This window comes from Vidua macroura, chromosome 1, assembly GCF_024509145.1.
Source record: "Vidua macroura isolate BioBank_ID:100142 chromosome 1, ASM2450914v1, whole genome shotgun sequence".
Lineage (NCBI taxonomy): Eukaryota > Metazoa > Chordata > Aves > Passeriformes > Viduidae > Vidua > Vidua macroura.
In genome coordinates this window covers 122,554,308-122,581,752 of record NC_071571.1, presented here as the reverse complement: position 1 = coordinate 122,581,752, position 27,445 = coordinate 122,554,308, and the positions used below count along the sequence as shown (strand labels likewise).

At 37.6% G+C, this 27,445-nt stretch overlaps 1 protein-coding gene across 4 annotated transcripts in view; it reads left to right on the top strand.

The window, feature by feature from the left end:
• The first annotated feature begins 3,380 nt into the window (after positions 1-3,380).
• Positions 3,381-27,445, top strand: part of UBE2W (ubiquitin conjugating enzyme E2 W) — a 32,687-nt gene continuing 8,622 nt past the window's right edge. For 3 of the 4 annotated variants that reach the window (XM_053975119.1, XM_053975126.1, XM_053975098.1), the window contains exons 1-4: positions 3,381-3,437; positions 21,453-21,544; positions 24,478-24,580; positions 27,086-27,241. In XM_053975119.1, the coding sequence (XP_053831094.1) occupies positions 3,423-3,437; positions 21,453-21,544; positions 24,478-24,580; positions 27,086-27,241 (366 nt within the window). In that variant the 5' untranslated portion in view covers positions 3,381-3,422. Of the gene's footprint in view, positions 3,438-3,538; positions 3,640-21,452; positions 21,545-24,477; positions 24,581-27,085; positions 27,242-27,445 lie in introns of those variants that run through there. The other variant, XM_053975109.1, reaches the window with a different exon arrangement.

The following is a 27,445-nucleotide window of genomic DNA, read 5'->3' as shown; positions in this document are numbered from 1 at the left end:
TGAAAGATCAGACTGCATTAGCTAAATACTAAAGCAGTCTTTTTAAGAAACTAGTTAATGTGTCCTACTCTATACCTGCAACAGATTAGGAAGGGTTAACTGCAGAAGTGTTTTTTTCTATGTTTTGCATAGGTAAAGGTCAAAATTGAAATGAAAACCAAATTACAATAACTTACTCCTAGTGAAATCTACCCTCTCTGGGAATTAGGGCCTTTCCTTAGTGAGATTACTGGATAACTTAAGATACTGATATTCATATATTCTTTCTGGGAGTCTGATAATAGTGTTTGTTTTCTTACTATGCTTATGGGACTGATTCCTTAATCCCTATAGCATTATGCAGTGTACAAAAACATCTCTGCAAGCCAGGTTACCAAGAAATGAGAAAAGGGGAAAAACCCAATAAAACACAGGGATAATTATCCAGATTTCCCTAGTCCCACAACGACAAGGAACTAAAAAAATGTTTCACATATATATTAGGCATTTCATGACACTTTAAAAAAACCAAGATGTGACAATGGTGGTAAAAGACACCTTTGGTAGTCCTGTAAGAATAAACTCAAAGTGTATTTGGGGATGTGGGATTCTGCCCACGAGTTTCAGCTACAGCATAATGCTTTAATTACTTACATACCCAGTTAAAATTTAGTAGGTAATAATTAACTCATACTCTATTTATATGCAGGACAAACTGTCCCTTGCTTTTCATGCCTACTATCCTCAAAAAATGTAGTAGGTAACTTGTTTTTAATATTGAAAAGCTCTGTGTGATAGATAAAAAAGACTTATTGAGCATATGGGCAGTTAAAAGCTGTGATTTTTTTTTTTTTTTTTGCAAAGGTGGCTTTTCATCCAGAGATAATTTTCCTTTTTTACAGAGTAGAAGTCATATTTGTACTGAATACAATTTGCCTAAGACCACAAAGCCGATCTTTCCTTGCAAAACCAGCTTGCAGTCTGTGAAGTGTTCTGGCATTCACAAGCTTATGCTGCTTTGTATTTTCTGACCTTCAACAGGGTTTTCTGGAAGAGGCTTAAGAAACTGAGTATAATGGTTTGAAATCAGTTGTATCTTGCTGTGATTACATCAACACAGATAGTCAATATGTCCATGTTTATAACCGAACACATGTCCATTGCTTAAACTTGATGTTCTTGCTGTCTTTGTGGCATATGGCATTAAGAGATGTATTTTAGGATAAACATATGTTTGGATCATGCAAAACAACAACTAGTAAATCAGAAATGTTCCACCTAAGTGCTGTAACAGCCTAAGTTCATTCTGAAGAACTGCAAGAAAGAGAAGCCTTTACCAGCTCTATGTGTCTGCTTAATGCAACAAATCCTCTGCAACCTAAATGGTCTTGCAAAAACCATATAGTAATACATACTGACTTCCAGGGAAAACATGGTTGAGCAATGTCAGGTTGCATAGCATCAGGAGCCCATAGATTGTAAATAAGAATTGGATTTGGAAGACAAGACAATGTGTAGAATGCAACTTACGTGGCTATACTTTTCCCATAGTTTTGGTAGCCTAATTTCCTTTCCTACTCAAACATGGACAAATATTGATTCTGTCTTCAGCAAATTCCTGCAAAGCCATGGGGCTTGTTCACTTCTGCAGCTACCTCACAGGGTAAGAATACTCCTGCTGTCTTCTTCTGCTTAAAGGGTTCTGCCTTTTAAGCAAACCCCAAAGGTTGTATGCTTACTTTAACATCAACAACAATGTTGATGCTGCATAAAAGTTGGAAACTGATGCTATGTTGTGCTGGGGTTTTGTTTTTCCTCCAGTTACCTGTTTTCAAGGTTAAGGATATTAAAAACATACCAGAAAGTAAAGCTTGTACATAAAGGTAGTACTTGCATCACACTAAATAATATGGTTGAACAAGGTAGACAGGCTTTTGGGTGCAGAACCCTTCTAGAGGTCTAAAATTAAAGAAGATTTCAAAGGTAATACAAACTGCAAACAATCGTTCAATTATTTAGTTTTTGCTTATCAGGCCATCTTTGAAGAAAAAATCAGGGCTACTACTGGAGCAGAGGTGACCCAAGGATTTTTTAACATCATCAGAAAAGGAGAAGGGTGAAGGGACAGAGGAAGGGGCTTCAGTGTTTTTGGAATGTGCAGCATGAGCAGTGGGGAGATGGGGATTATAATGACCTATAAAATCAGTTTCTCTGTTAAATCCTTAGTTTTACATAACCACTGGGATTATAAATTTTATAGGTTGTCTTTGGATAAACATTTTGTAGGTTTATCTTGAGGATCTGAAATGCTACAGCAGGAATAACAGCTTTATGAAGCGTGTTTCTGCAAGTTGTTTAATTTATTGACTGCACACTGTCACTCTACTGAGTGCTGCCTGTTTATTTTCACCTACACAGATATGGCAAAATCATCTGGTGCAAAGGACAGGGATTATTCCAGTCCAGGAAAGGAAAACGTAGAATCCAGAAATGCTCTGACTTAAAATACGCCCACGTTCATTTGGAGTCGTACACCAGCAGACACCAGCGCAGGAAAATCAGATGACCTGTGGCAGAGCAGCACCCAGGGAAGTGCACAGAAGGAGGGAGAGCCGCGCACCCCGCGGGGCTTCAGCCCCGGCCGCCGGAGCCGAGCGTCCCGCGGGCCCGGGCTGGGCCCGCCGAGCGGCGCCTGCCGCCCGGCCCGGGCCAACCTGCGGCGGGATCTAGTGACAGGACATGGAGTAATGGGACACACTGAAAGAAGGAGGATTTGGGTTAGATATCAGGAAGAAATTCTTTACTGTGGTGGTGGTGAGGCACTGGAAGAGGAGGTTTGTGGATGCCCCATCCCTGGGGCACGTTGGTTCGAAGCCAGGTTGGAAGGGCTGAGCAGCCTGGTCTAGTGGGAGGTGTCCCTGCCCATGGTGAGGGTGTCGGATCTAGATGATCTTCGAAGTCCCTTCCCACACCTTAACATTCTATGGTCCTATGATTGTATGGCCCTCCCACCAGGGCACACCCGGCGTGAGGGGAGCCCGCAAAAACCCACAAAACGGAGGGGCGGCAGTCCGCATTTCACTGAGTCACTTAAACACTCTGCACGTGCAGCTCTAAAAACCTTCACAACCTGAAGCCGGCTGAGGATCAACCCCTTCCCGCCCCGCGGGTGGCGGCGATGGACATCGCGCCGCTCCCGCCCCGCCCGCAGGGCGAGCAGGGCACGGGCAGCGCCGGGGGAGCCTCCCCGGCAGCGGGAGCGGCAGCTCACAATCAAACCCCGCCCGCCCGCGCCGCTCGCGTTCCTCGGGCCCGCCCGCACTGCCCTCGCCCCGCGCACGCGCGGCTGCTCAACGGGCGGACGCGGCACGTGACCGGGGAGCGCGCGGGGCGGGGCCGCCCCGGCGGCGGCGCAGAGGGGAGGGGGAGGAGGCGGATCCATCATGGCGTCGATGCAGGTGAGGCGTCTGCGGCGGAGCCCCGGGGCAGCGCTGGGGCCGGGCGGCGGCGGGGGGAGCCGGGAGCAGCCGTTCCGGCGGGCGTGTGCGTGCGCGGCGCGGCGCGTAGGGAGGAACAGCCCGGGCAGAGGTTGAGAGCGTCGAGGTCCCGGGTAGCGGGGCCAGGGAGGGCAGGTGGCGGCGGGGAAGGGCCGGAATGGAGGTGAGACGCGCCGAGGTGTGAGGGGCGAGGCCCGGACTCGGACGGCGGCGGGCAGGGCGGGCGCGGGGGAAGAGGCGCCTCAGGGAGGCGTCTGGTAGCGATGCCGCCGCTTCCTGGGCAGGCGAGGGAAGGGCGAAGGGATCCCTGCCCCCCGGGACTTGGGGAGGGCCGCAGATTCGCTGGGCGCCGTGGGAATGTGTGTCACACCGTGCGGGGTGGGCGGTCAGCGGGGCCCTCCCCGTGTCATCGGGGGCACCGTGACCAGCAGCTCCGAGTTCCTGGGGTGCCGGCGCTGTAATTCCCCCGCACAAGGGGGACTGGGACAGGCATGTCCTGCTCCTAGCCGGGTGCTGCCCCATGGGGTTCTCTTTCTCTCCGTAAAATGAGATTGCGGTGTGGTGTCAGCTCTGTGGACAGGTAACGTTTGGCTTTCTCGGCAGGATGGTATTGCTGTAGGTACAGTAGGATGGAACATCCTGCTGCCTGACAGGTATTTCCAGCTGAATTATTCATTCATACCTACTACGAAGGAGTTCTTAAACAGGGGCTGCAGAAATTGCTCTGGTAGAATGGATCGCTTTCACTGTGTGCTGCTGTCAGTGGGTGGTGCTTTATTACGACTGGGGCAGGAGAAAAGATCTCTAGATTTTGTGGCCGTGGCCCCTGTCTCTCCTTATTTAACCAGCAACTTCTCTACTTTTCCTTGGATATTTATAGTTTTCCATTTTGTTTTTATATTTGGATCATCTAGATCTCATTTTCTCTCGTTTTGGTCCAGTACAGCTTACATTTTTTGTCACTAGTAATAGAACAGCATGGAAAGAGTGTAGAAAATATGTGAAATTTGGTTATTTTCCTAATAATCTGGATTTAGCAGAGCCGAAAAGAGTTAAAATATCAAATTTTTGAACTGTATGGGATAAAAATTATTCTCCTGAAGTTCAGAAGCATAACTCCTTCTTCCCCCCCATTCCATGGTGTGTCTTTCAGAGTTACTGAAATGAAACGAGATCAAGAAATTGAACATACTGTACAGAATGTTCTTTTAGCAGTAGCTTAGGCAGGTAGTCTGATGTGCCTTGGTTTTATTAGCTCTATCTGGCAAATGTGTTTTTGCAATGCTCTTCTTCTAATGTGCAGACTTTTACAAGCTCAACTGCAAAATAGAGGCTGTAGTTTCTTAAGAAGTGTCTTTTAAAAAACTGTGTGAAAAGTAGGAAAATGGCAGCTGTGAACCGGGAAAGAGGCACTCTGTAAAGGGACTTGGTAGAGCTGTGCTGTGTCGCTGTCTTTGGCCTAGTAAATGACCTTCTACAGCATGCCTCACCCTAATTCCTGTTGCTTCCTCAAAAGGGGGGAAAATGGTTGCATATTAAATGGGGTTGTTGAGGATACATGAATGACAAGTGTTGTGGAAACGTCAGATGTGTGGAGGGTAATATTCGCTTCCTGAAATTACAGCCGTGTTAAGTCTGATGTTGAAATTGCTTTCATTTTAGAAATACCAGCTGTAAGATGACACTTGCTGTTTTCTTACGTGATGTTCTGTTGTCTTTTGATAAGAGATTCAAGGATATTTATGGAGATTTTTTGTCTATATGTTGCTAATTGCATAATGCTCTAATTAATTTCTTATGTTTAGTAAACTGCTAATTTAATAATGTGGTTTAGCATGTTGGAAAGGAGTTGTAAACAGGAAGCATAAATGAAAATTTAGTAAGTGAACAGTAAGTTTATCATAGAAATGCTCCCAGATGAGCAAGGTTTCAAGACTGAATTCTATCAATTAACATTTAAATGTTCAGTGTGAAAAATGTTTTACAAAGGAAACCAATATCTATAATTTTAATTTTTTTTTTTTGGTCCAGAATAATTTATTATAATTATTACTATCTTCTAAGTTACTTGACACAACAAAGAGATGTCATTTTTCTGATTAAGTATAGTGTTTTTAAATACACAGTGTTTACTTGAAATGTTTGTGTAACTCATTGCCATTTCTGGCTATACCAGTGGTCTGACGCTGTACTATTATGACAATATGATTGATTTTAATGATAAAAATGATACATTGGTGCACAAAGTAAGTTCTAGTTACTTCTTACACTGCTGTAATTTTATACAACAGTGTATGATGCCCCAAGTTAATTACAAACAGATTCACTGAAAAGTCTCAGATTAAGTTACAAGAGTTATCTGATTAGCCTGTTCTTAGTCAGTCTACAGTGAAGTTTTGAAACTTGTAACAAATTGCCTCTTTTTGCTAATGGCTCTGAGCATCGACCTGAACAGTTACTGCAGTTCAGTGACTTTGAGCCTTTGTGTGTATCATTAAACTTACAGTGATTTTTGTCTGTGTGGACAGTCTTTAATGGGAGTTTTCTGTAACCCTTTCTTTCCCTGTGATAATAGAAGCCAATGCTTATGAGATCTTCTGTTTTGTTTTCTAACCACAGTGTTGTTGCTGATTTGCCACTGCTGGACTAGTTTAAACCTGGTTTGCATAACTTTAGGCAAATCATATTTTTTCTTAAAAAAACCTAACACACCCTAGACAAGCCTTTGAAGGAAGAACACTTATTTTCAAGAATTTTCCCAGAAAAAGCCCAAGCTTGTGCAATGTTCTTCTGGATAAAAACATAGAAATATTCTGAAAAGGTACAAGTAATGTAGAACAAGGGAAAAGAAAATGGATCTGCTTTAGAAAATTTTGATATAGCATCTTTAGTAATCTGAAGCCTTTAAAAGCAAGTGCTGAAGAAATAGTAAACAGTTGTTCTCAGAACAGCTGGAAACACAGGACTTGCCTTGTGAATGAAAGAACAGGTAAAAATAGAGTAAGGTAGTTCAGTTGAAAATGTACAGAAAATATGTAATTGCTGTACAAAGTGTTAAATTATTAAAGCCTTTCCCTTAGTGTCCAGATACGGACTATTTGCATCATAAACTTGAAAGATTGACTTTATTGATAATACTGACATCTTAATTACTATGATTTACCTTTGGCCCCCCTTTAGTTTTAATACTACAAACCTTGGATTTATTTGCGAAATTGTGAGAATATTTAGAGGGATGGTTTTAGGTATTCTTTTATTACCAGAATAACTTCTCATATATTCTGTAAAGTTAGACACATAAGATTTGTACTTGTAGGTATTTACATCTGATTGAATGCAGAGCTAATGTAATTAATGACACAGACAACTTCAGTAAAGAGTATAGGATATTAGCTTTCACTGTGCTTCTGTGTTATGCCTCGAAAACTGCTGTGGTAGGCTATCATCACATTACGTGTGCGCAACAAAATAAAGTGCTGCTTGAAAAATCTTGTTCTGTCAATAGAATTTTTTTTTTGAAAATGTGTTTCTACGCAGCCATTTAATAAAATAACTGTGTGAGATGACAATGCAGAATTCATGGCTAGTTTGAGATCCCAGTGAACTTGTATCACAGAAATGCAAGCTATTAACAATGCAAACATTTCCCACAAGTTTTACCCCAATATTTTCAGTCAGTGGAGTATGGGTTGAGGAAAATATTTACAGGCCACTGAAATCTCCAGAAAAAACACATACACTTGTGGTTACACTTCCTTCTATTCTTTACCTGTGCTTCTAGTGTTAGTGGAAGTTCTGTGTTTCCAACTGTTCTCAGAACAATTACTTATTGTGCAATCTTTGCTCAACACTGGCAGTGTTTTTATTTAATGATTTGGCAATAATTTTTTCTTACTTAAAAGCTTTGTCCAGGAAAAAGTATTAAACTATTTTTATTGTGTGTTCCAAAAAAGCCAAAACCCCAACCTTAAGTGAGGAAAGATTTCAGTGAATTGGAACTTGAATGGGTTATGCACATTGGTTCTGTACTGTTAAATGTCATAGTAGGGGATGCTATTTGTGTTGTTTCAAAAAGAAAATGAGTGGGTACTGTAGCTGTATAACCAATTCTGGGATATAAACAGAATAAAATTATTGGTAGTCAATAAAGTATTTAGTGGTTCCATTGGTGAAATGCTGTTAAAGATAAAAATTTCAGTAATTATTTAAACTGAGAAATGCGAGTACCATAACTGAAACCAGAACGAGTAGATAGTAAAAATATTTTCCTCTGTCTACTAAGAGATTGTTAGTCCTTTACATAACCTTTGGTAATCAGTCTGTACTGATGTGTGCTGTATTAGCTTTGGCATATAACTGTGCCAGAATGAAGTAAGATAAATACAAAATTTTTAGTAATTTTATCAAGATGAGTTAATTTAATCTTGGGAGTTTATTAATAATAATAGTTTTATCTTGAATATCAACTGAAGTTTAAAATTTATAGTCTTCATTCAGTAAAGATAAATAAAATAGAAGTTATGGATTTAGGCCCTAAGGAGTCTCATTTGCTTGTTTTTGTATCTGCCTGTGTAAATAGAATTTTGGGAAATACTTTGCTGTGCAGCAGCTGCAGAATTTTTGAGCTAGGATGGAAGAATTCACTTCAGAGAAAGAAAGCAGTAGTAGAAAAGCTTATTGAAACAAGTGTCCCCTGAGCACTATCAGCAGCTCTTCCTTACAAATAGACCTACTATATAGCTAAAATGTAAAAAACCATGGGTGCTTTCAACCTATCACACTGAACACGGATATCTCATGAATATGTGGATGATTTCAATCAGGAAAATAGGCAGGTGTTTGTTGTAAAGAAGAGTAATTCTGGTTGATTACAATTATTTTTTGTTCTGAGTTTTATAGTATCTTATACCTGTGTTTAGGCCTAGCTATTCAAGTTCTGAGAAGAGAAAAATATAACACAATACATTTGCAAGAGGCAGGGAATGTTGTTTTGTTAAGCTGCTCCCTTGGAAGGCTCTGTAGGTTTGTCATTAATAAGCTAAAGCAGCTTAGCTCAAACAATGTGTGAAACTCGGTGATCAAGTACTTTCTCTAATTGTTTGCTCCAATTAGAGCAAAGTGTGAAGAGTTTTAGACTAAAGGATCTTCACTATGTATTGTTCAGGTGTAGGTCATACTGGGACTACACCCAGAGACTGGGATTACATTACCCCTATTCATGTGAAAGAGAAGGCACAACTCCCAGTGAATTTACCCATAGTTACAGCTGTGTGCAACCAACGTAAATGCCTTCAGATCATTAGATCATGTCTCACACAGCCTTGTTTTACAACTGAGAGATGAGCGTTCAAGCAGATTACAGGCTAAAATTTCCAGTAGGGCAGAGGGGAAGAGGATGACGAAAGTCTTCGCTCAGTACTTGGAGCCAGAAATCTTGTGCGTCTTGCATGGCTTTAAAGTAGTGAAGGACTGTGACAGAACTGTCAGCTGGATATATAGCTTTTGTCTTTTGAAGGGAGGAAGAGATAGTATTATCTATTCACTGAAACATATTACAACTTCATTTACTGAAAGCAAATGAAAATAAATAAGTTAAATGCTTCAAATAAAAAAGAGCCAGTAGGCAACATTTTCTGATCAATTAAGATCATGTAACATGTATTCTGCCTGCTTTTGATAGTTGAAGGCTTTCAAAAGGTATTCTGGAATCTGTTTGGGCCTTTGCAGTTGTTTGGGTTGTTTTTGTTTTGTTTTGTTTTTACTTTGCTTTGTTCAAAAATATGTTCTGGAATCTGTGCAAGCCTTTGCAGTTTGGTTTTTTGTTTGCTTGTTTTTCCTCAGGTGACCTTAATTACTGGTATGAAAAATAGGTATCAGTCAGGGATGGTGAGGAAAGAAGGGAGAGGACCTTATAATTTACCTTTCTAAAAGCAATATTAATGTGTTAGTAAAGGAAGGACAGAAGTTAGTGGTGGTAAGTCAGGAATTGTGAGACACCTCATTTTTACTAATTAATGATCTCATTGAGGATACCAGCTATTCATTCTTTCATACACAGTACTAAAAAATAATTGTTTCTCCTTGGTTGATTACAAATACAAAGTTGTCATCTTTTTTTATTCAACTAAATTAAAAGTACTGCTTAATCAGCCTCAAGAAGAAAATCTGTATGTGTGTCAGTAAATGATAATAGTTTAGTAGAGCATAGCAAATATTGTCCCTGAAAGTCTGCTGGAATAACATGCTTCATAGAATTTGATGTCACTTGTTCATATTGATTTATTTAGTTCTTCTTCATTAGGAATTGGTGGGCAGTAATAAGAAAACTAAATCCATTCAGTTTCCTTGCCCCTTCTTAAGTTAAAAATTCTCCCCCATCATATTTAGGGGTATAGATTGAATCATTATTTAAATCTTGTTACAGTTTGCTACTTCAAACATTTTACCTCTTTTTCTCTCTAAAATGCTTTTTGTCAGAACACTTTATTTTGGTTACCAACTATTGGAATGTTTTTGTAGGGATGAGAAATTCCCTGGTAAACATATGGTTGACCTCGTTGTGCCAGCCTTCACTATTTTCTTAAATTAATTTCTTTAACTGAAGCAGTTCAAGTAGTGCCAGACTCTTTTCTTTAAAAGATAAAATTATCTGTGGTTGACTTTTTATTACTGTGTGAGGCTTGTGCTGGGCATTGGTACATTTAAAGACTCCATTTACAAAGCAGATGACTCGCTGTCAGTTTCATCTTATTCTGTAATAGTGGATTCCACTTAATTCACTTTCAAATGACAGGTTCTTTGTAAAAAATATGATTATCTGGCAAAAAGCTTTTCAGACTGTGAAGTACAGAATGTTTCCTTTGTGTGTGTATAGTTATTGTGATTTATCTTTAATTGTACTGTAGTTACGATTTCAGATTGATCTTGTCTCTTAGTGAGTTTAAATCAAGCGTATTATTGTCTTTTAAAGAGGACTGTTGCTTTGACCTTTCAGTCAAATATTTCAGAGCATCTTGGAGCATATGAAGATAATATTCTGTTATCAAACTGAGAAATCAACAATCCTTCCTTACACCACCCTCAATCCATAACTGGATTTTTGAAATGTTTAAATGCTCAGAAGAACAAAAGATGAGTGATAGGAACTTATTGTAAGTAGCTCGATAAAAAGATTAGTGCATTGCCATTTGGTTTCTTTAAAATGAGAGAAATGTGCAAAATGCTTGACATTCACATCTTGAAGTCAGGATTGGTCTGAGGAAATAACATTAGAACTCAGTTGCCAGATGTTAACATGTTTTATTAGAAATGAGTAGAGGACTAATCTGCTTCTGCATTCTCAGTATAGATTGAAAACCTGCTATTTGGCCAAAAATAGATAAAACTGAAAAACAATTCTTTGAGCTAAAATCCCAGTATTACTTTTTAATAAGGACAGAGTATTTTGTGGAGCTGTTTTGTTATGCATTTGCTGAATCTTTAATTAGCCACATCCAGACAATTATCTTTCTTTTCTCCTCTGTGCCTTGACTAAAGCTTACTAGAAGAACTTTGATAGGAAGAATTCATGCAGGATTGTGATAATCAAGTATCTGGATGGTTTGTGTGTTTGAGAGTCTGGGGCAAATGATCTCACCTGAATTATGGGATATAATCTGCAAGGACTTCCTTGAATGACCTGGTTGACTGGGAAATAAAGGGGTTTTTATTTGAAGGAAGTGCCATTCTCTAGATTTCTTAAGTTGTGAGATGAAGTGTGGCAGGTAACTTTTTCTTAAATGTCACCATTGTTAGTCTTTGTATTGTTTCTCTTTGTTTGACAGCTTTTTGGTATTTTAAGTTAGGTTTCTAATTAGAGAGTAATGTGCCGTGAGTTCCTGAATTCTTAAACTTTTTAAAATATGTTGGATTTTTTCTTCTGTAGATGAGTTTAGCTTGAAAAGCATAACTATCTACCTGGTGTTTAGAACTTCATATTCTGGATTTGAGGCACTTTTCAGTAAGAAATGCATGACTGGAAGGAACTGAAATACTGAAAATAGAGTTCTAGTGGTTTTACACTCTCAGGCTAGTAGCTTGTACTAACAGTCAAGCTTAGCTTATGAATCAACATGGTGGTATTGTACAACACTGTCATTGCAGCCTGTTTTCAGCTCCTGTTCTGCAACAAGTTTGCTGTTTGTCTCTGTACCGTGACAGTCTCCTGCATGTAAGAACTTCTCCAAAACGTAAAGGATGTTTTTTGTGAAACATTTTATATCTTGAATGGGCAAGGAGGTCACAGGCTGCAGCTCATAAGCAAAATGTAAATTCTTTGCCAGGACGTTATCATATTACTGGCAGTGTTTTGGTGCTAACAGAGTTTGGGCCCATTTAAATTTTTGGATGTGGAATGGAGTTTTGGTAGTTATGGAAGAAATATTGTTAGGTGTCCCTAGGGTGCAGCAGCTTTACCAATACATTTATACCAAAATAGAAGAATGGAGCCCCCATGGGATTAATGTTTAACTTCTAACTATTTATGAGTTAATTTTCTTCCTCTTTGATCTTTGAGCCAGATCAAGATTTGAGTTTACAGTGTCCAGGAAGGCTTGGCCATGGAAGACTATTCCTTTCTTACATTGACAGTTTCTTGCAACAAAGAGAAGGGAATTTGAGTGCCTAGAAATAGAAGGTTTGTAAAGCAATTCAGGTACAGATGTTTTGGTCCTGCATGCTTCCTAGTCTGTGAAGTTGCTATTCCAGCTTTGTTTCTTCATATCATCTTGATGCTGCCTTATTGGACATGGCTAGTTGAGTTCCTACCACTCCAGGTGAAAAGGCCACCACATTTCAGTTAAATTGCCATCACATCTTGTTTTAATGGTGAAATAAGGTGTGGCAATGAAACATTTCCTCCAGCAGAAGTGAAAGGAATCTGTTTGTCCATTTGCCACTTTTTGCTCTGCTTGTATGTTAATGCTCTTTTGATAGTTTTGCTTTTCCCCTAGCTATTTTCTACCAAATTCTTACCATTTCCCTTAATATATAATGTCTTTTGCTGAATCTGCTTTGAGTTTAATCAGCTCAGCTTTTTTCCTTCTTACTTTATTTCTCTATAAAAAGGAAGATCACTGAAATAGGTTGTTTGTAGGTAAGGTATTTGACTAAGATAGCTCATAATTTAGTTTACTCATTTAAGATATTGCTGATTTAAGACACTGCACATTTTGTACTGCATTTCTTGAAACACCAGAATGTGAAGTATTTAAGAATTGCAATTTTATTTTCTTTGTATTATTTATGTTTTCAAAGTTTGTCATTTCAGCTCATAGGATGTAATAATCCAGGAGTATGGGCATACATTCAAACTTGATTGGATTAATGTGTTAATAATTTACTGCTAATCAACAGCCAGTATACCACTGTACGTATGCTTTTCCCACTCTAGTTACGAAGAATAAAACATTGCCTGATGCAACACTCACTGCTTGGCCTAGGTGCTCTCATCTGTATGTACATAAATTGTACTTGGTAGTGACCCCTCTACCTTCACTGTACACGTTTCTGTTTGCCCTTAGCTCTGTTAAAGTTTAACTCTGTGCTCCACTTTTCCAATGGAGGGGCAAAGCTGTTGTAAGAGTTCTGGCAATAGGCTTAGAACTGAAAATAAGACTCCTGATATTGTGATACTCCTTTTTAAAGGTGTTGAGAAAGGTAATTTGCACATGCCTACAAGAGCTAGGGAAATTTTCGTGGTGGGTAAAGAAGACACCTTTGCATTACTTCATTGTGAGGGATTGTGGTTAAACTCTGTCCATGGGTGTCCCTTGTTTATGGTAGAATCAGAAAAATAATCCCTGTTTTTGGGCAATGTGATGGTGATGATACCATACATGCTTTAGGAATATAGGTTATTGACACTTGGGGTAGCTAACAGGGACACAGAGACCAGTGAAATAATTTTGTATATGTTAATAAGCATTTATGTCCTATTATATCCAGCTCAGTCATACACAGAGACCAAACTACCTGTTTCTAGGGCTGGTTTTGAAACACTCATATTGAAAACCTCTAAATTTCTTTCTGTCCTATATTGCTGCCCCCCTCCCTTTTCTCATGTTGCATCTTTTTTATATGCAGGCCCTGCCTGCTTCTTTATGTGATTCACCTAGAATCAACTCAAGTGAGAATTCAGCTGTGGCATTTGAGATGTTATCTCCCCAGTTCCAGAGGTGACCAAGTAAGATGTGTGCCAGTTTGGAGAAAGAGGAGTGTGTATTTTTGCTAGAAAGTGTTGACTTCAGACATACATTTAACTTGAACCATGACAGACAGTAAGTGCTGTCTGTCAGGATAGAAATGATAGAGGTGGTTGTGACCTGTCTGGGGAGCTGTCAGGAATTTTTCCCCACTGGCACCAGCTAATTTTGTGTTCTTTTTTCCATATGCTGTAAGAAGTCTTATGGGTTTGATACTGTAGAAAATCTGTGGAGGATCATTGAAGGAGTTGCACAAATCCTGTTTGACAGAATTAGCAACAGGCTACAAACCATTGCTATGTCAGTCATGTCTCAAGTACTTGAATAAACTTCTTTTGGAAGTGATGCTTGGATCAGAGTTCAGCTGTATTCTTTGATTTCATTCCTGATTCATCCTTTCCTGTAGAGATAGGTATAAGTAAGGAATAAGTAATCTTGGTTTCAAAGACTTCCACTTGAAAATACTTCTATAAACTCTTTACATCACTCCTCTGCATTTTGCATGTGATTATTGCTTTAGTTGAAGGACTGTGCTGTTAACCAGTCTTGGGTTTCTGATATTCTTACTCAGCTGTTCCGTTTCCCTCTAGATTGTGAATGTTTTTATCAATTTGATACATTTTAGTTCTGGTTTGCTTTGAAGTTGTATTACAAGAATGCTTTAGCATAACATTCTCACTCAAAAATAAGGAAAACGTTAAAGTTAGATTGCCTGGCATCCTTCATGTATTCCCCTATAAGTCTGCAGCATTCTTCCAGTCCCTTTCAATAGAAAGTGGACAAGCAGGAGCATGCTTCTATATGAAATCCTTTGATGGGTTAGCAGAAACATTGAAGAGAGTGTCTTGTGATGTGAAAAGGACAGTAAAGCAAGCACAGCTCTCAAGAGTATATCAGTGTATGGAAAACATGTATTTGGGCGTTATTTTAGGCATGAATAGCTGCACTAGCTTCTATTTTGACTTGAAGGAGCTGATTGAGAGGCTGAAAGCAACTTGAGTGATTAAAAAAGTATTCCTCATTCATGGTAAGGAAAAAGCTGAAAGCAGTTGTGATATTGACTTTTAGTTAGGCAGGTCTTAATATAGCTGGAGTGTTGAAATGCTACAGGTTTTTAGACAAAAATACTAATGTCTGGTATCAAGCTGTCTCAATATGGAAAAAAATAGGAATAATAGTAAAAGTCAATGTGGCACCATGAGGGCCTGTTTAGTGACATGAAGATTGAGGAGGCTTTGTATAGAAGAGAAAAGTGTAACTAAGTAATTCCTGTTAGAAGGATAAGCATATAAGAGTGAAATCTACTCATGATTTATTGTTTTAAATTGGTGAATTTGAAAAGCATTAAAAGATGTTCTTATAAGTCATTAGAAAGATGAGGAAAGGGATGAGCCTGTAAATAGGAAAGGAAAGCAAAGCATAGGTGACAAATACTTGAATTGATGACAAAGCATGCCAAACAAAAAGAGCAGATTCAATATCTTTAGACACTGGTTATTATGTCAGTAATTAAAATTAGCTGTGTGGGTTGGTTTGCTTTTTAAAAGTGTTTAAGCAACTAAATCTGAGATTTTCTGACAATTCTTTGGAGTGAGTTTCCAGAAGATAAATATTTTTTTTGTTTTTCTACTATTGTGTGAAAATTTGACTTTGGAAATCACTGGCCCAAATAGTCTCTGATGCCTATAGCAAACAATCGACAATTAGCAAAGACAATTAGCCAAATAGGTCTAAGAAAAAAAATCACATTGAATTAACATGATTTTCTCCTTTTATTGGGCTGTAGCTGATGTGAAAGAGGAGCAGTAGCTGCATTTTGACTGTGCAAAAATTTTCCATGTGTTGATGTGACATTTGAATAAACACACAAGAAAAATGTGGTATCAATCATCTATTTTTCTGAAACCATAAAGACCACTTCACAAGTTATCAAAGTCATAGTTGGTTGTTTAGACTGGTTGTCTGATTGAGAGCAGGTGTTTGACTCTGTCAAACAGAGTGAACCTGCCAAAGGGTATTTTGAGGGTAGTCTGCATTGGCTTGAAAGTGTTTACATGAGTAGAGATTGGGAAAGGTGAGAGTTGAAGTAAATAAAAGAACACTTTCGTGTCCGTGAAGCCTAAGAGAAGTAATTAGACCATAATTCATTTAACCCACCTAGATCTAGATTTACTATAAAGAAAATTCTTCCACTTGTAAAGGCAAGAGATAAAGTGATGTGAAAAAAATGTTAAAAGACTTTTAACACAACTTCCTTTTATGTTAGGAAGATGGAGAGGTATCTTTAAATCCTAAGTTTAAAAGATTCAACGAATGAGAGTTAAAATTGTCTGAAAAGTGTCAATCTGTTATATTTTGTCCTCCTATGTATATTGCCGCTAATTTTCTAGAATGTTTGTGAAAACAAAAGCAATAATTCTGCACTCATGGTTGTCAAATATAAGAAAGGCTTTCACACTGCTGAAACTTTTCTTTTCAAATGCTTGAGAATCTTCCAGTTGCAATGTGCCTTTTGCAGCTATTGTGTACCAAGCTATGGGCTTGGTATACCAGAATCATGTTTTTTTAAAGTACATTTGAGTCTTGAAGCTAAGAGTGGGTGTTTAGACTGTGTAGCTGTAAGAAAATTATTGTCCTTTGTAACCTTTTTGGTCAGCAAGTACTGTTCAACACTGAAGAGAAATTAATTTCAAGTTTTTAAATTCAAACTTCAGATGTTTTCTGAATTATTGTGGTAATGAGGAACTTGGTTTGCTAATTAAACTGTATGAATCTGGTCTTTAAGGGCTTCATTTAAGGGCTTTTTTTTATAACTAGATCAATCTCCTGATAATCCAGTTTCTGTATTAATGAGACACAACAAAAGACAAATTATTTTAAGAAAGAGAGGAAGAAAAAAATAGGCCTTCATAATATCTTTGGAAAATATCTTTAAGTTTTCTGAATATCCCTAGCTGCACATCAGGCTATCTGTGCAAGCGTCGAGCCAGCAGCTCGAGGAAGGTGATTCTTCTCCTCTCTCTGGCACTTGAGACCACATCTGGAGTGCTGTGTTCAGGGAGCTGCAGTACAGGATAGACATTGGGCTTCTGGGGTGAGTCCAGCAGATGACAGGCAGGATGGCTGGGGCTGAACTGTGTGACCTTCAAGGAGACTTGGTTTCTTCAGCTGTGAGAAGGCAAATGAGAGATCTTGCTGATGCCTACAACAGCATAATAGGAAGATATCAAGGGAAAACAGAGCCACTATGGAAAGACAAAGGACAATAGATACAAATTGGAACATGAGGTATTTCGGTAAGATACAAAAGAAACATTTTATACCATGGGTAGTGAAACACTGGAATGCATTTATCAGACACGTTGATTTAAAGATTATTTTCTAAATATTACTTAGTCTCTCTCTTAAAACATTTTTTCCCACTGTTTGAATGAATTGTGGTTAGTAGGCCCTTTGTGCCCTCTGCAGTTTTGTTCCAGTTCCTATAGAGTACTCTCTTGTTCTGGAAAAGGTCTATAGGCAGCTCTTTGTTATTCTGTACAGAAATAAGTGAGTTGATTAAAAAAAACCCCAAATTTTGAAAATGTTTGGTGAAAGCCTGTTGAAGATACCCAGATATGTTCATCAGATTAGGAATTACGAACTTCTGTGGTGTAGTTAATGGAATAGTAGAGTGTTTTGAAATATAGAGTGTATTTTATTACTCCAGCTGGGGAAAAAGGCGCCCAACAAATAATGGGCTTAAATCACATCCTAAGTGTGTGTCTGTTGGTCCAATAGAAGTAATTATCTTCATATATAAACTGCCTTACTTCTGTCTCTAGTGGCAAGATTAAAACATAGGAAATCTTTAAAAGCATTTTTTTCCACTTGAACTGTTTAACACTTTCAGACTTCCTGTCACTGAGGACTGGAGAAATCCAGGAACTTATTACAAGATACTTCTGATCTTTAATATCAAGGCAAATTATCCAGATAGTCAGTATAGCTGGAGATAAGAAAAAATGTAGTTCTCTGCCATTTCTGATAGCAGTTGTTGCTCTTCTGTCCTGAGTAATTCTAGGGTGAGAGCCTCTTTATTTGGCAGGGAGCACTGCTGAGATACATAAAATCCATCAAGGTTTAGTATAATGGAATGCAGGTTCTTTAGGCAGACATAGGGTTAGAGAGATTCCTGTAAGGCAGAAGGAAATAATGCCTTTTGCTGAAACTTGGTTTTGTTTGGGATATTGCTCTGAATCAAGAACAAATCCAGAAGAGGTGTGTATTTCTTCACCTCTAAATCCCTTCCTTCCCTATCCAGTGAGGAGCTGTGTCTAGGAATTTACCATTAAACAGAATTGCACTGGACTTTCCTATGCTTAATAGATAATCATAGTCAGGGTTTTTTGTGGAGTCCCTTATTTCAATGTGATAAATATACTTGCTATAAATTGTTTTCATTATAACACTGACAGTGTTAGTCTTGCTTTTCTGGGTTATTGAGTTTCTGTAACTTAATAGATAACACATTCATTTTCTACTGGACATGCTCTTTTCAGCTTTTTATGGGAATGGCATAGATTTTTTTTTTTTTCTTGTATTGATATTTCCACTGAAAGCTGCAAATAGAGGTCAGATAGAATGGTTTGGATTTGAAGGGACTGTAAAGATCATTTCATTCCACCCCACAAGATGTGACTATCCAAGCAGTTCCTTATCCACTGAACTGTCCACCCATCAAATCCATCTCTCCTCAACGTAGAGAGAAGGGTGTTGTAGGCTACCATGCCAAAGACTTACCACAAGTCCAGATAAATGACATCTGTAGCTCTTCCCTTGTCCACTGATGTAGTCACTCCATTGTAGAAGGTCACTAGGCTGGTCAGGCAGGACTTGGCCTCAGTGAAGCCATGGTGGCTGTCCTTAATCCTTCTCTGTCCTGCATGTGTCAAAGTACAGCTTCTTGGAGGATGTGTCCCATGAACTTCCCATGCACAGAGGTGGGGCTGACAGGTCTCAGTGTCCTCCTTTTTACCCTTCTTCCAGTCAGCTGGGGCTTCACCTGACTGCCAGACTTTCCAAACATGGAAAGTGGCTTGGCAACTAAATGCACCAATTCCACTCAGGAGTCTGGAATGCAGTTCATTTGGTCCCAGAGATTTGTTTGTATTCAGGTTCCTCAAGTGGTCATGAACCTGACCTTTACTTCAAGTGGGAGGGAGTTTGTTTCCTCCTGCTGTCCATCTACTTGAGTGGTGTGGGAGGAGAGGTTGCCATTGAAGACTGAGGCAAAAAAACCCAGTCCTGTTTTTGAGTACTGTAGCCTTCTGCTCACCCTGTCCAGGATTTTTTATGGATGGGAGGAGTTTTTGACTTTCCTTTCTGGTATTTATTTGAATTGGCTAACTGGGAAATAATTTCTTTAAAAATATTATTTGTTTGATGTGACACATTTGACCCAAAGTGTAAATAATATTTCTTGCTATTTCTCTGGGATATGTTTTGTGAAGTTTGTTTTGCATTGCAAGCGATGAGAGGTAGTATGTTGTATGTATTATTTATGCTGAATGGACAGGCCCTCATGCCAGTGTCAGCAAATGTTTTAGGATCAGAGGAACAGAGCACTTCAGTGGTACTCTGTTGTTCAAGTATACATTTTTATTATTTTTTTTCTTTTTGCTACTGGCTATTTTGTTTAGAAAGGACCATAAACATAGTATGTTTATTGTTTAGATAGACCTGTAAAACAGGATAATTTTGCACTAGTGAGATGGGCAAAAGCATGACTGAGTCTGTGTTAGACTGAAAAGATGGTGGCTGGAAAAAGGGCTAAAGGTGCAAACTTGAAATTAGATAATATTTTAAGTGTTGGTAATTTGAATTTTTTTTAGGATACAGACAAAATTTTGTCTCTTCAGATTACTGTCAGACACTGATAGCTTAACGTTTCTGATTTTAATTAAATTCTAAAATGTGTTTTAGGCTTTTTTTATATAGACAAAGTTGTATAGTTGGTCTACATGTGTAAGTAAATGGATCTACTGAATTATTTGCTATTCTTATATACATATGTTCTTTGTTATTTTGTAAACAATGTTTCCAAATCTCCTCTTTAGCAGAGTTTGAATTTCCATTGTCGTAAAACGTTCTCATCTCTGAACTTTTAAAATATTTCTCTATGTGAAAAAGTGTACACAGGTTGACTGCCTTTGAGGTTTGTTTGATGATGGTCTGGGGAAGTGCCAGAAAGAGAATTGACTTCAAAACATCTCTGCCATTCAAATTAAGGATTTATAAAATGGTTTTGTAACTTTGCTCCTTTGCATTTTAATTCATAATAGTGGTGTTGGAAACACTGTTAGTGTTTTCTTAATCTGAGCAGAAAGAAAGGATTCTAACCTGTTTGTTCAATGTGTGAGCAATGTATACAGCTTATGAAAATGCTAGCATTGGGTTTTTGCGTTGTTTGTTATATCTCAGTGCTAGGTAGGAACTTTCAATATAGAAGCCCAAGGAAGTTTCTGGGCTGCTTGATAGAGACAGAAAGTATTTCAGAATGTAAGCTGTGAATGTATAAGGGCCTTTTCTTTGAGTTGTGTGGTTGAATTTATTTGTAGTCCTATTTCAGATATATTTGATGGGATACTGAATCATTTCTGTGTTGACAAATCAACACTTTATTTTCCCCTGGGAATTTTTTTAAGTTCTACTAAGCACAGGAAAACAGCTACAAGTGTGTGCTAGACCCGTGTTTTATAAAAATTGGATATTGAATGGAAATGAGGTACTAAATCACCAAACCATGTATTTTTATTCCTTTGGAGTATAAAATCATTTTGACTTATAGTGAGGTTGAAGTGAACTTGTAGACAGTAACCTTAAAATTGTTGGCAGGAAAAAAGACATTAGAAATGAGAAAGCCTTGAACTTTTTGTCATCTAGATGGCTTGGAAATGACAAAATATATTGTGTAACTGTTTATATGGAGAAAATTGAGAGCAGTGCCAATGACAGCACAGAGGCTGCATTTCCCTTGCTCAATAGATTGTAAGAAACTGTTCTGATAGTTGTTACAGAAACACCTTGTTGCAGTGACCAATTTCTCTGTCAGAATAGGCAAGAATTGCCTGAGCTACTGCCATAACACTTTAATAAGTGCTATGACTCTGTAGGTTCTAAGATGCAGTTAGAGTAAAGTTTTTAGTTTGTGTTGTGAAATCCAAATAGTCTTGGTTTAGTTTTCTGTTCTGTCCTCTGGGATGACTTAGAACAAGGCAAAGGCTTGCACAGATGCCAAATGGAAATGTCTTAGGTTACTTAGAGGAGGAGCTTATGCTGTTAAAGTGTTGTAGATAAAATTATAAATCTAATGATGTGTAAATATGAAATGCTCACTGCTAGGGGTGGGGCTCCTACAAATGTTTTTGTAATACAGCCAATTCATTTATACCTCCTTGTAGTTTGTAACACAACAGCTCTTCCCTTTGCAGTGTTGCAAATGTAAGTGCCACTGTATTTTACCCAAAAAATGAGTTTAAAGCTTGTAACTTATTTTGCCTGTGTCTTTTCAGTTAAATTTCTAGCGAAGCAAGCAAAGTCATCCTTTTTTCTCACCTTCCAATTCCACTTTGTTTTTAAATTGTCAAGTAAAACTCCTTTTACCTTTCAAAAATTGATGAAATGTACTTAAGTGTGCATGTTTATTGTTGAACTTTATTTAGTATTTCAAATATTCCATACAATTTCTTTATAGAAACGATTACAAAAAGAACTATTGGCATTTCAAAATGATCCACCTCCGGGAATGACTCTAGATGAAAAGAGTGTACAAAATTCAATTACACAGTAAGTATATATACGGTTTTATTTCTGCTGTCATGCTGAAAAGACTAATGAAAGTGCTCTTCTTCCACCACTTACTTCAAGTAACATTGTGAATTTTGCTTTTAGTCTAGGCAATGAAACATTGTTTTCCTTAGTAAGCATATTGCAGTAATGTGTTGGACACTTTCAGGAGCAGGGTTGTGAATTTACTAAATTTTTATTAGGCATTTTACTGTCTAATAAACTGTCAATTGGTAAAAGCTTCTGCATATTTTAGAATAAAATAATTTAATTATCTTTCACAGCTACTAACCTCCAAAACTCTTCTAGATTTATTGAAATAATGGAGTAGCTGTTTTAGAGTTCCATGACATTTGAATAGAATATATGTTGTAGCTGTTAATTTTCATTACCTACTTTCTCTAAGGCAAGTGGAGAAGACTTCTTAAAAATCAAAGTTGTCTGGGTACACTTGTTGGCACTTTTTTCCCTGCCTTGACTTTCTTGGTGATTTGTGAAATGGGAAGAGAAACATGGTAAAATATTCAGTGTTTGTTGAAATGGACAGGGGTTGTTCTTGGTATTAATCTATTTTTTAATTGATGGAAATTCAAAAGATCCAGACTTTGTTGACATTTTTTCCTCATAACTTTCTTAGTTTCATTTTAGAGAAATGTTAAAAATTGAGCACTTGTAAACATCGATGAGCGTATGATCTCAGACTATAAGTTCTGGACTATGTTATTGATTGATGGAGCAGCTTAAACATAGAGCTGAATTTTGATGTTTTCACATCTGCATTTTGGGTGGTGGAATTCAGACCATGTTACATGAGGCTTTTCTGAGACTCATATATACTGAGTTAAACACTCACTGCTTTTTAAATTACACTGGCGTTTGTGATACTTCAGATGAGTGTGACTAAAACTGAAATAGCAGTTTTTAGTCTTCTGCAAAAATGAATCAGTCTAATAATGGTATTCACTTATTTCAACTTATTTAAAAAAAAAAACCATTAAAACAAAGTTTACAGCAGATTGAAAAGGATATCTCTGTTTCCAGAGTACTACCTCATTATAATTTCTGCCCTGTACAACTTTTATACCTTTCAATACCTTGCACATAAAAACTTCCTCTTTACTGTCATGCTAGATTTTGAAATTGTCGCTGTTTTAGGAGCTTCTTGTCAAAAGTAGAATGATATTTTTTCTCTTTGAGGGTTTTTGGTATCAGGTATCATGTTTTGAGTTCATTAATCAAGTTACAGTTCCAATTGGTTGTGTTAAAAAATTGTGTAGCAGTACTTGCTTGGGTTTTAAAGATGTTGAATAAAATAATTGGATCCCCTGATGTAACTGAGTCATTTAAAACATTGAGCAATCTTTTATTTTAAATATACAAGGGTTAGAAATTTGAGAAGGCTAAACTGTAAAGTACACAGGAAATATGGGTTCTGCTGATTCCTTGACCATAAAAGGAGCAACATCCAGGCAAAGTTATCTTCTACTTAGTAAAGTAAACTATTTAAAAAACTTGAAAGGGGAAGTTCTGGATCACAAGAATCAATAAATCTAAAGAGTATTGCTGCACTAGGTGTATAAATGTAAAGCAGAAGGCAGAAGAAGAGCTAAGTGATCAGGAGTGCAGATAGATTAAATCAAAGGCATCTTCACAAAGTTAAAATACGAAACGTACTTCATCAGCCTTTACTGTGCTACTGTTGAAAATGCATTCCTCTTGAAGGGTGTGAGAGCTAGTAGTTTTTCTCAAAAATGCCAAAAACCAAAACACAACAACAACAATACAACCAGGAAAAAAAAAAAAAAAGCCAGAGTGACAGAGGGGAAAATAAAAAAGGTGCATGGCTTAAATACAGAGAGAGAGTATATGTTACAGAAGGATCATCAGAGCTGCCAGCTGGAGATGTTGACTTTTCTGAGTATGCTGCTGTTCTGCAAAATCTCAGCTGCCTTCTTTGAATTGATGTAAACCATATCTGAGTATTTTGGTAGTCTCTGTGTCCTAGCATGTTGCTTAGATCTGTAAAACTCAATCAAAGGTAAAAAACCATAAATGGGAAAGTGATGCTGCAAAGGATGGTATTAAGTGGTCAACAGGACTCTAAAATCATGGAAATTAGACAGCAGAATGTTGCTTTATGTGTTGAAAAATATGCAAAGCATCTGGTTTTAGCTGTACTAGGAAAACCACAATGGAAACCCAACAACAATAAAATCCCCACACCACCACCCTCTTCCCCAGCAACTCCACCGGTCAGTTACTTTAATGGTATTATGGTGGAAGGAGCAGAAGCAGAGGAAAAAGAATACTGATACGTTGAGGTGTTATCTTCATCACAGATTCAAATTACCCCTTTTTTTGGTTTTGTTTTAATTTGCTGGGACCTTTTAATTTTTTCACTATTAACTTTTCCATTTTTGGTTCCATTACCTGCAAGATACCATTTAATTTCTGAGTTTTTCACAGATGTAAGTACAAGATGAGCTTTGCCCTGTCCCCTTGGCTACAGATTTTATTTTAATAAACTGTATTGAATTTTCCTTAACACAAAAGTAAAACAACCCAAAAGACAATGTGTACTAGTTTGTTTCCTTCCAAACCTTTTAAGTTTTCAAGCAGGTTTTTTTTTTTCAGCTTTGTTGTCTCACATTAGCAGCCCTTTCTCGGGAACTGACAGGTCTGCATATAGTTCAAGTCATAATTACATTTATAATTTGCATCACTGTGTCAGTGCCTGTATGCAAAACACCACGTTTGTTTCTTTTAAATATAGGTTTGATGTATTGCTCACCTTTGTGATTGTTGCAGTGTTAGAAGAGAAGTTAGACGGTCTGGCTGTGATTGATATTTGATTTGATTAGTCCAGTGCTCCAGGAGTACAAGTATTAATTTGTCAGTCCACAATACTAATGGCCTTTTCCTCTATTCCTTAGGTGGATTGTAGACATGGAAGGTGCTCCAGGAACACTCTATGAAGGGGAAAAATTTCAGCTTTTATTTAAGTTTAGTAGTCGTTATCCTTTTGATTCGCCTCAGGTAACTGCTGCCTTCTTTCTTCCTGCTACCTTCGGGTTACAGCTGTATGACGTGTGCTGAGTATTGTATTATCCACATAGCCTAATGTCAGCTTTGCTTACTTTAATTTGTATTAAACACATTGTGCAGGTGCCTTTTCTTTACAAATGATTCTACAGTGAAATATAGGACTCTCATATCTGCTTGAACAGATGAAAGTAGTATAACCTGGAGGCTTCTTTGATGTTGATATTCATGTCATGAAATACAGGGTAATGTATGAAGATTCCCTTCACGGTGATGCAGGAGCCAAGTAAATAATAAACTACTGCTTCATCCCTTCTTACTTTCAACATATTTTTTTTCTGGTTGATTTTTAAGACTCTTGCATCTTCTCTGCTGCCATTGTTAATACAGCTGAAAAAATACTGTGCTTCTGATAGGAATTCTCATAAATACATGATGTGCTTGAGAGACCTGCAAATAGTGTTATAACTGAGGTATGTGATACGTGTTGTTTTCAGCTGAGAGAACTGAAGAGACAGCAGAACTTACAGACTGCAGAATGTGCTGTGTACAGCCATTCCTCCATTACCTGAGGGAAATGCTTCAAAATATGGCTGATAAGAGTAGTGGTCAGCTACCCCTGCTTTTCTGAAAAAGGAAGGAGAAAAGCAAGAGTGTCTTAGTTCTTGTCCTGTCTGTTTCAGCTCAGAGTTCTAGAAATTATCTCTGCAACTTCTCTTGTTGATGTTAAAACTGAAGCATGGAGCTGTGAGAGGCACTTAAGCCATAAAAACTAACATATTTTTAGGTACCATGATAAACACTAGAATGCTGACTTTCAGTCTTTTACAGAACAAACTGGCTACTTGTACTTCTGCACCTCATTAGATTTGCAAGGTACTAATTATAGGTGATCCACAAGACAGTAGGCAGTTTAATTTGGTTCCAGGTTGTTTGTCTTCATTACCCAACCTGTGTCTGTGGCCCTGTGCAATTTATTGTTAAGCAGCAAATTAGATCCACATATCTACACTGAGTTTTATCACAGAAAACAATTAAAAATTTAAGTGCTGGATACTGGATTGTTTTAGATAGCTAGAATTTCAATTTTTCAAACATTGTTGTGCAGTAGGGTCATTCTGCACTACAATTTCTTGGTCATAATTACCTCTCCTGCAAATTTAGTTACTGTGAATTGACAGTTTTCAGTTGTGCTGCTTTAATCACTTGGATGTTTTCTGCCTGTAAATGTATGTTGTCTGTCATAGAGTGCATGCTTTTACTTAACTAGTCTGCCTAGTTCAGGTTGTCATGTAAAAACAGGATATTAGTTACAAGTGAAATACATTACAGAATTATGAAGGTAAGCCCTTCAATGCTTAAGAAATACCAGTTTAAAGACCTGTGAAAGATCATTCTGTATCCAGTTTCTCTTATGCCTTAGAAACCTGTTTGCCATTTTGCAGATAAATTAAGCTCTCTAATTTCAGTTTCCTATATGATGAAGGTGTTACTTGTCACCAGTGAGGAGGTGGGTGTGTGTGTACATGTTTGCATATTTTTATGCATATCTATATAGCTTAAGAAACACTCAAGAAACTGCTGGGTATTACAGTTATGAGTGTTAGAGATTTATGTTTTTATTGCATAAAAGGAGGTGGAAAAGGCGTTCAGGAGTATAATACTGATATGAAGATTTCACTTTTATTCTCTTTCTTTTGGTCCTGAACCAATGATGTGTTTGACAAAAAACTTGATGTAAGAGCAATAGTTGTCAAAATTGCTTTTCTAGCCCTTTTTGACTGTGATATTATCTTTTAATAGAGAGGAGTTGAGGTTCTAAATGCCTTTCTTCCATATACTCCATGTCAAATAAAAATTTTTCTATTTGAAGTAGTGTTTTAAAAATATTTCCTGTTTGGTAAACTTTGGTATGCTCTGGTTTCACAAGTCCTTTATTTATAGCTAATAAGATTGATGAATTTTAATTTTATTCTTCATGCTGGAACCTGGATGAGTTGTCCAGAACTTTATTTCTGTTATGTCCAGGTTTATAGAAATACTCATTTGTGAATCTTGTTGTGCTTCTTGGTGTATAACATTGTGGCTTATATAATCATTAAAATCCAGTGTTTTGGCAAGACAGCTGTATTTCTTAGGACGTGGAAGACTGAGGCTGCAAGATTTTGCACTGTCTTTACATCGTTACCTTTGCATTTTTCTATGCTATATTAATATAAAATCCCCTATATTTATCCATTTATTTAACTCCATCTTCACTAGCTATTTAGGCTTCCATTGATTATTTTACATTTCATTTAATAGTTTCCAAAACTGAATTAACCCAACGTGGTAAAGTTATTTAGTGTTAAAGTTATTTATTATTAACACCGAAGTTATTTAGTGTTAGTGAAAATGGCAGACCCGCTTCTTAAATAAGATTATATTTTTTCCCCAAACCAATACAGTTTTATTTAAAATGGGGACTATAAATTAGTTATTTTTGTTCTTTTTTTTTAGGTCATGTTTACTGGAGACAATATCCCTGTTCATCCTCATGTTTATAGCAATGGTCATATCTGTTTATCCATTCTAACGGAAGACTGGTCTCCAGCCCTCTCAGTGCAATCTGTTTGTCTTAGCATTATTAGCATGCTTTCCAGCTGCAAAGAAAAGGTATGGGCTTTTTTAGCACTGTTGAAGTGAAATAAGTAAAATTAGTAATTTTCTACTTTACAAAGTAAACTTTTCATTTCTCAAATTCTGAACTAGGCAAAACTACTGTATCTACATTTCTACTACTGAGAAAATACTAAGCTAGAACTGCAAAATAAACAGTGCAGTAAGTACTTTGCCACTGTTTTCATGGTAACCTGCTTA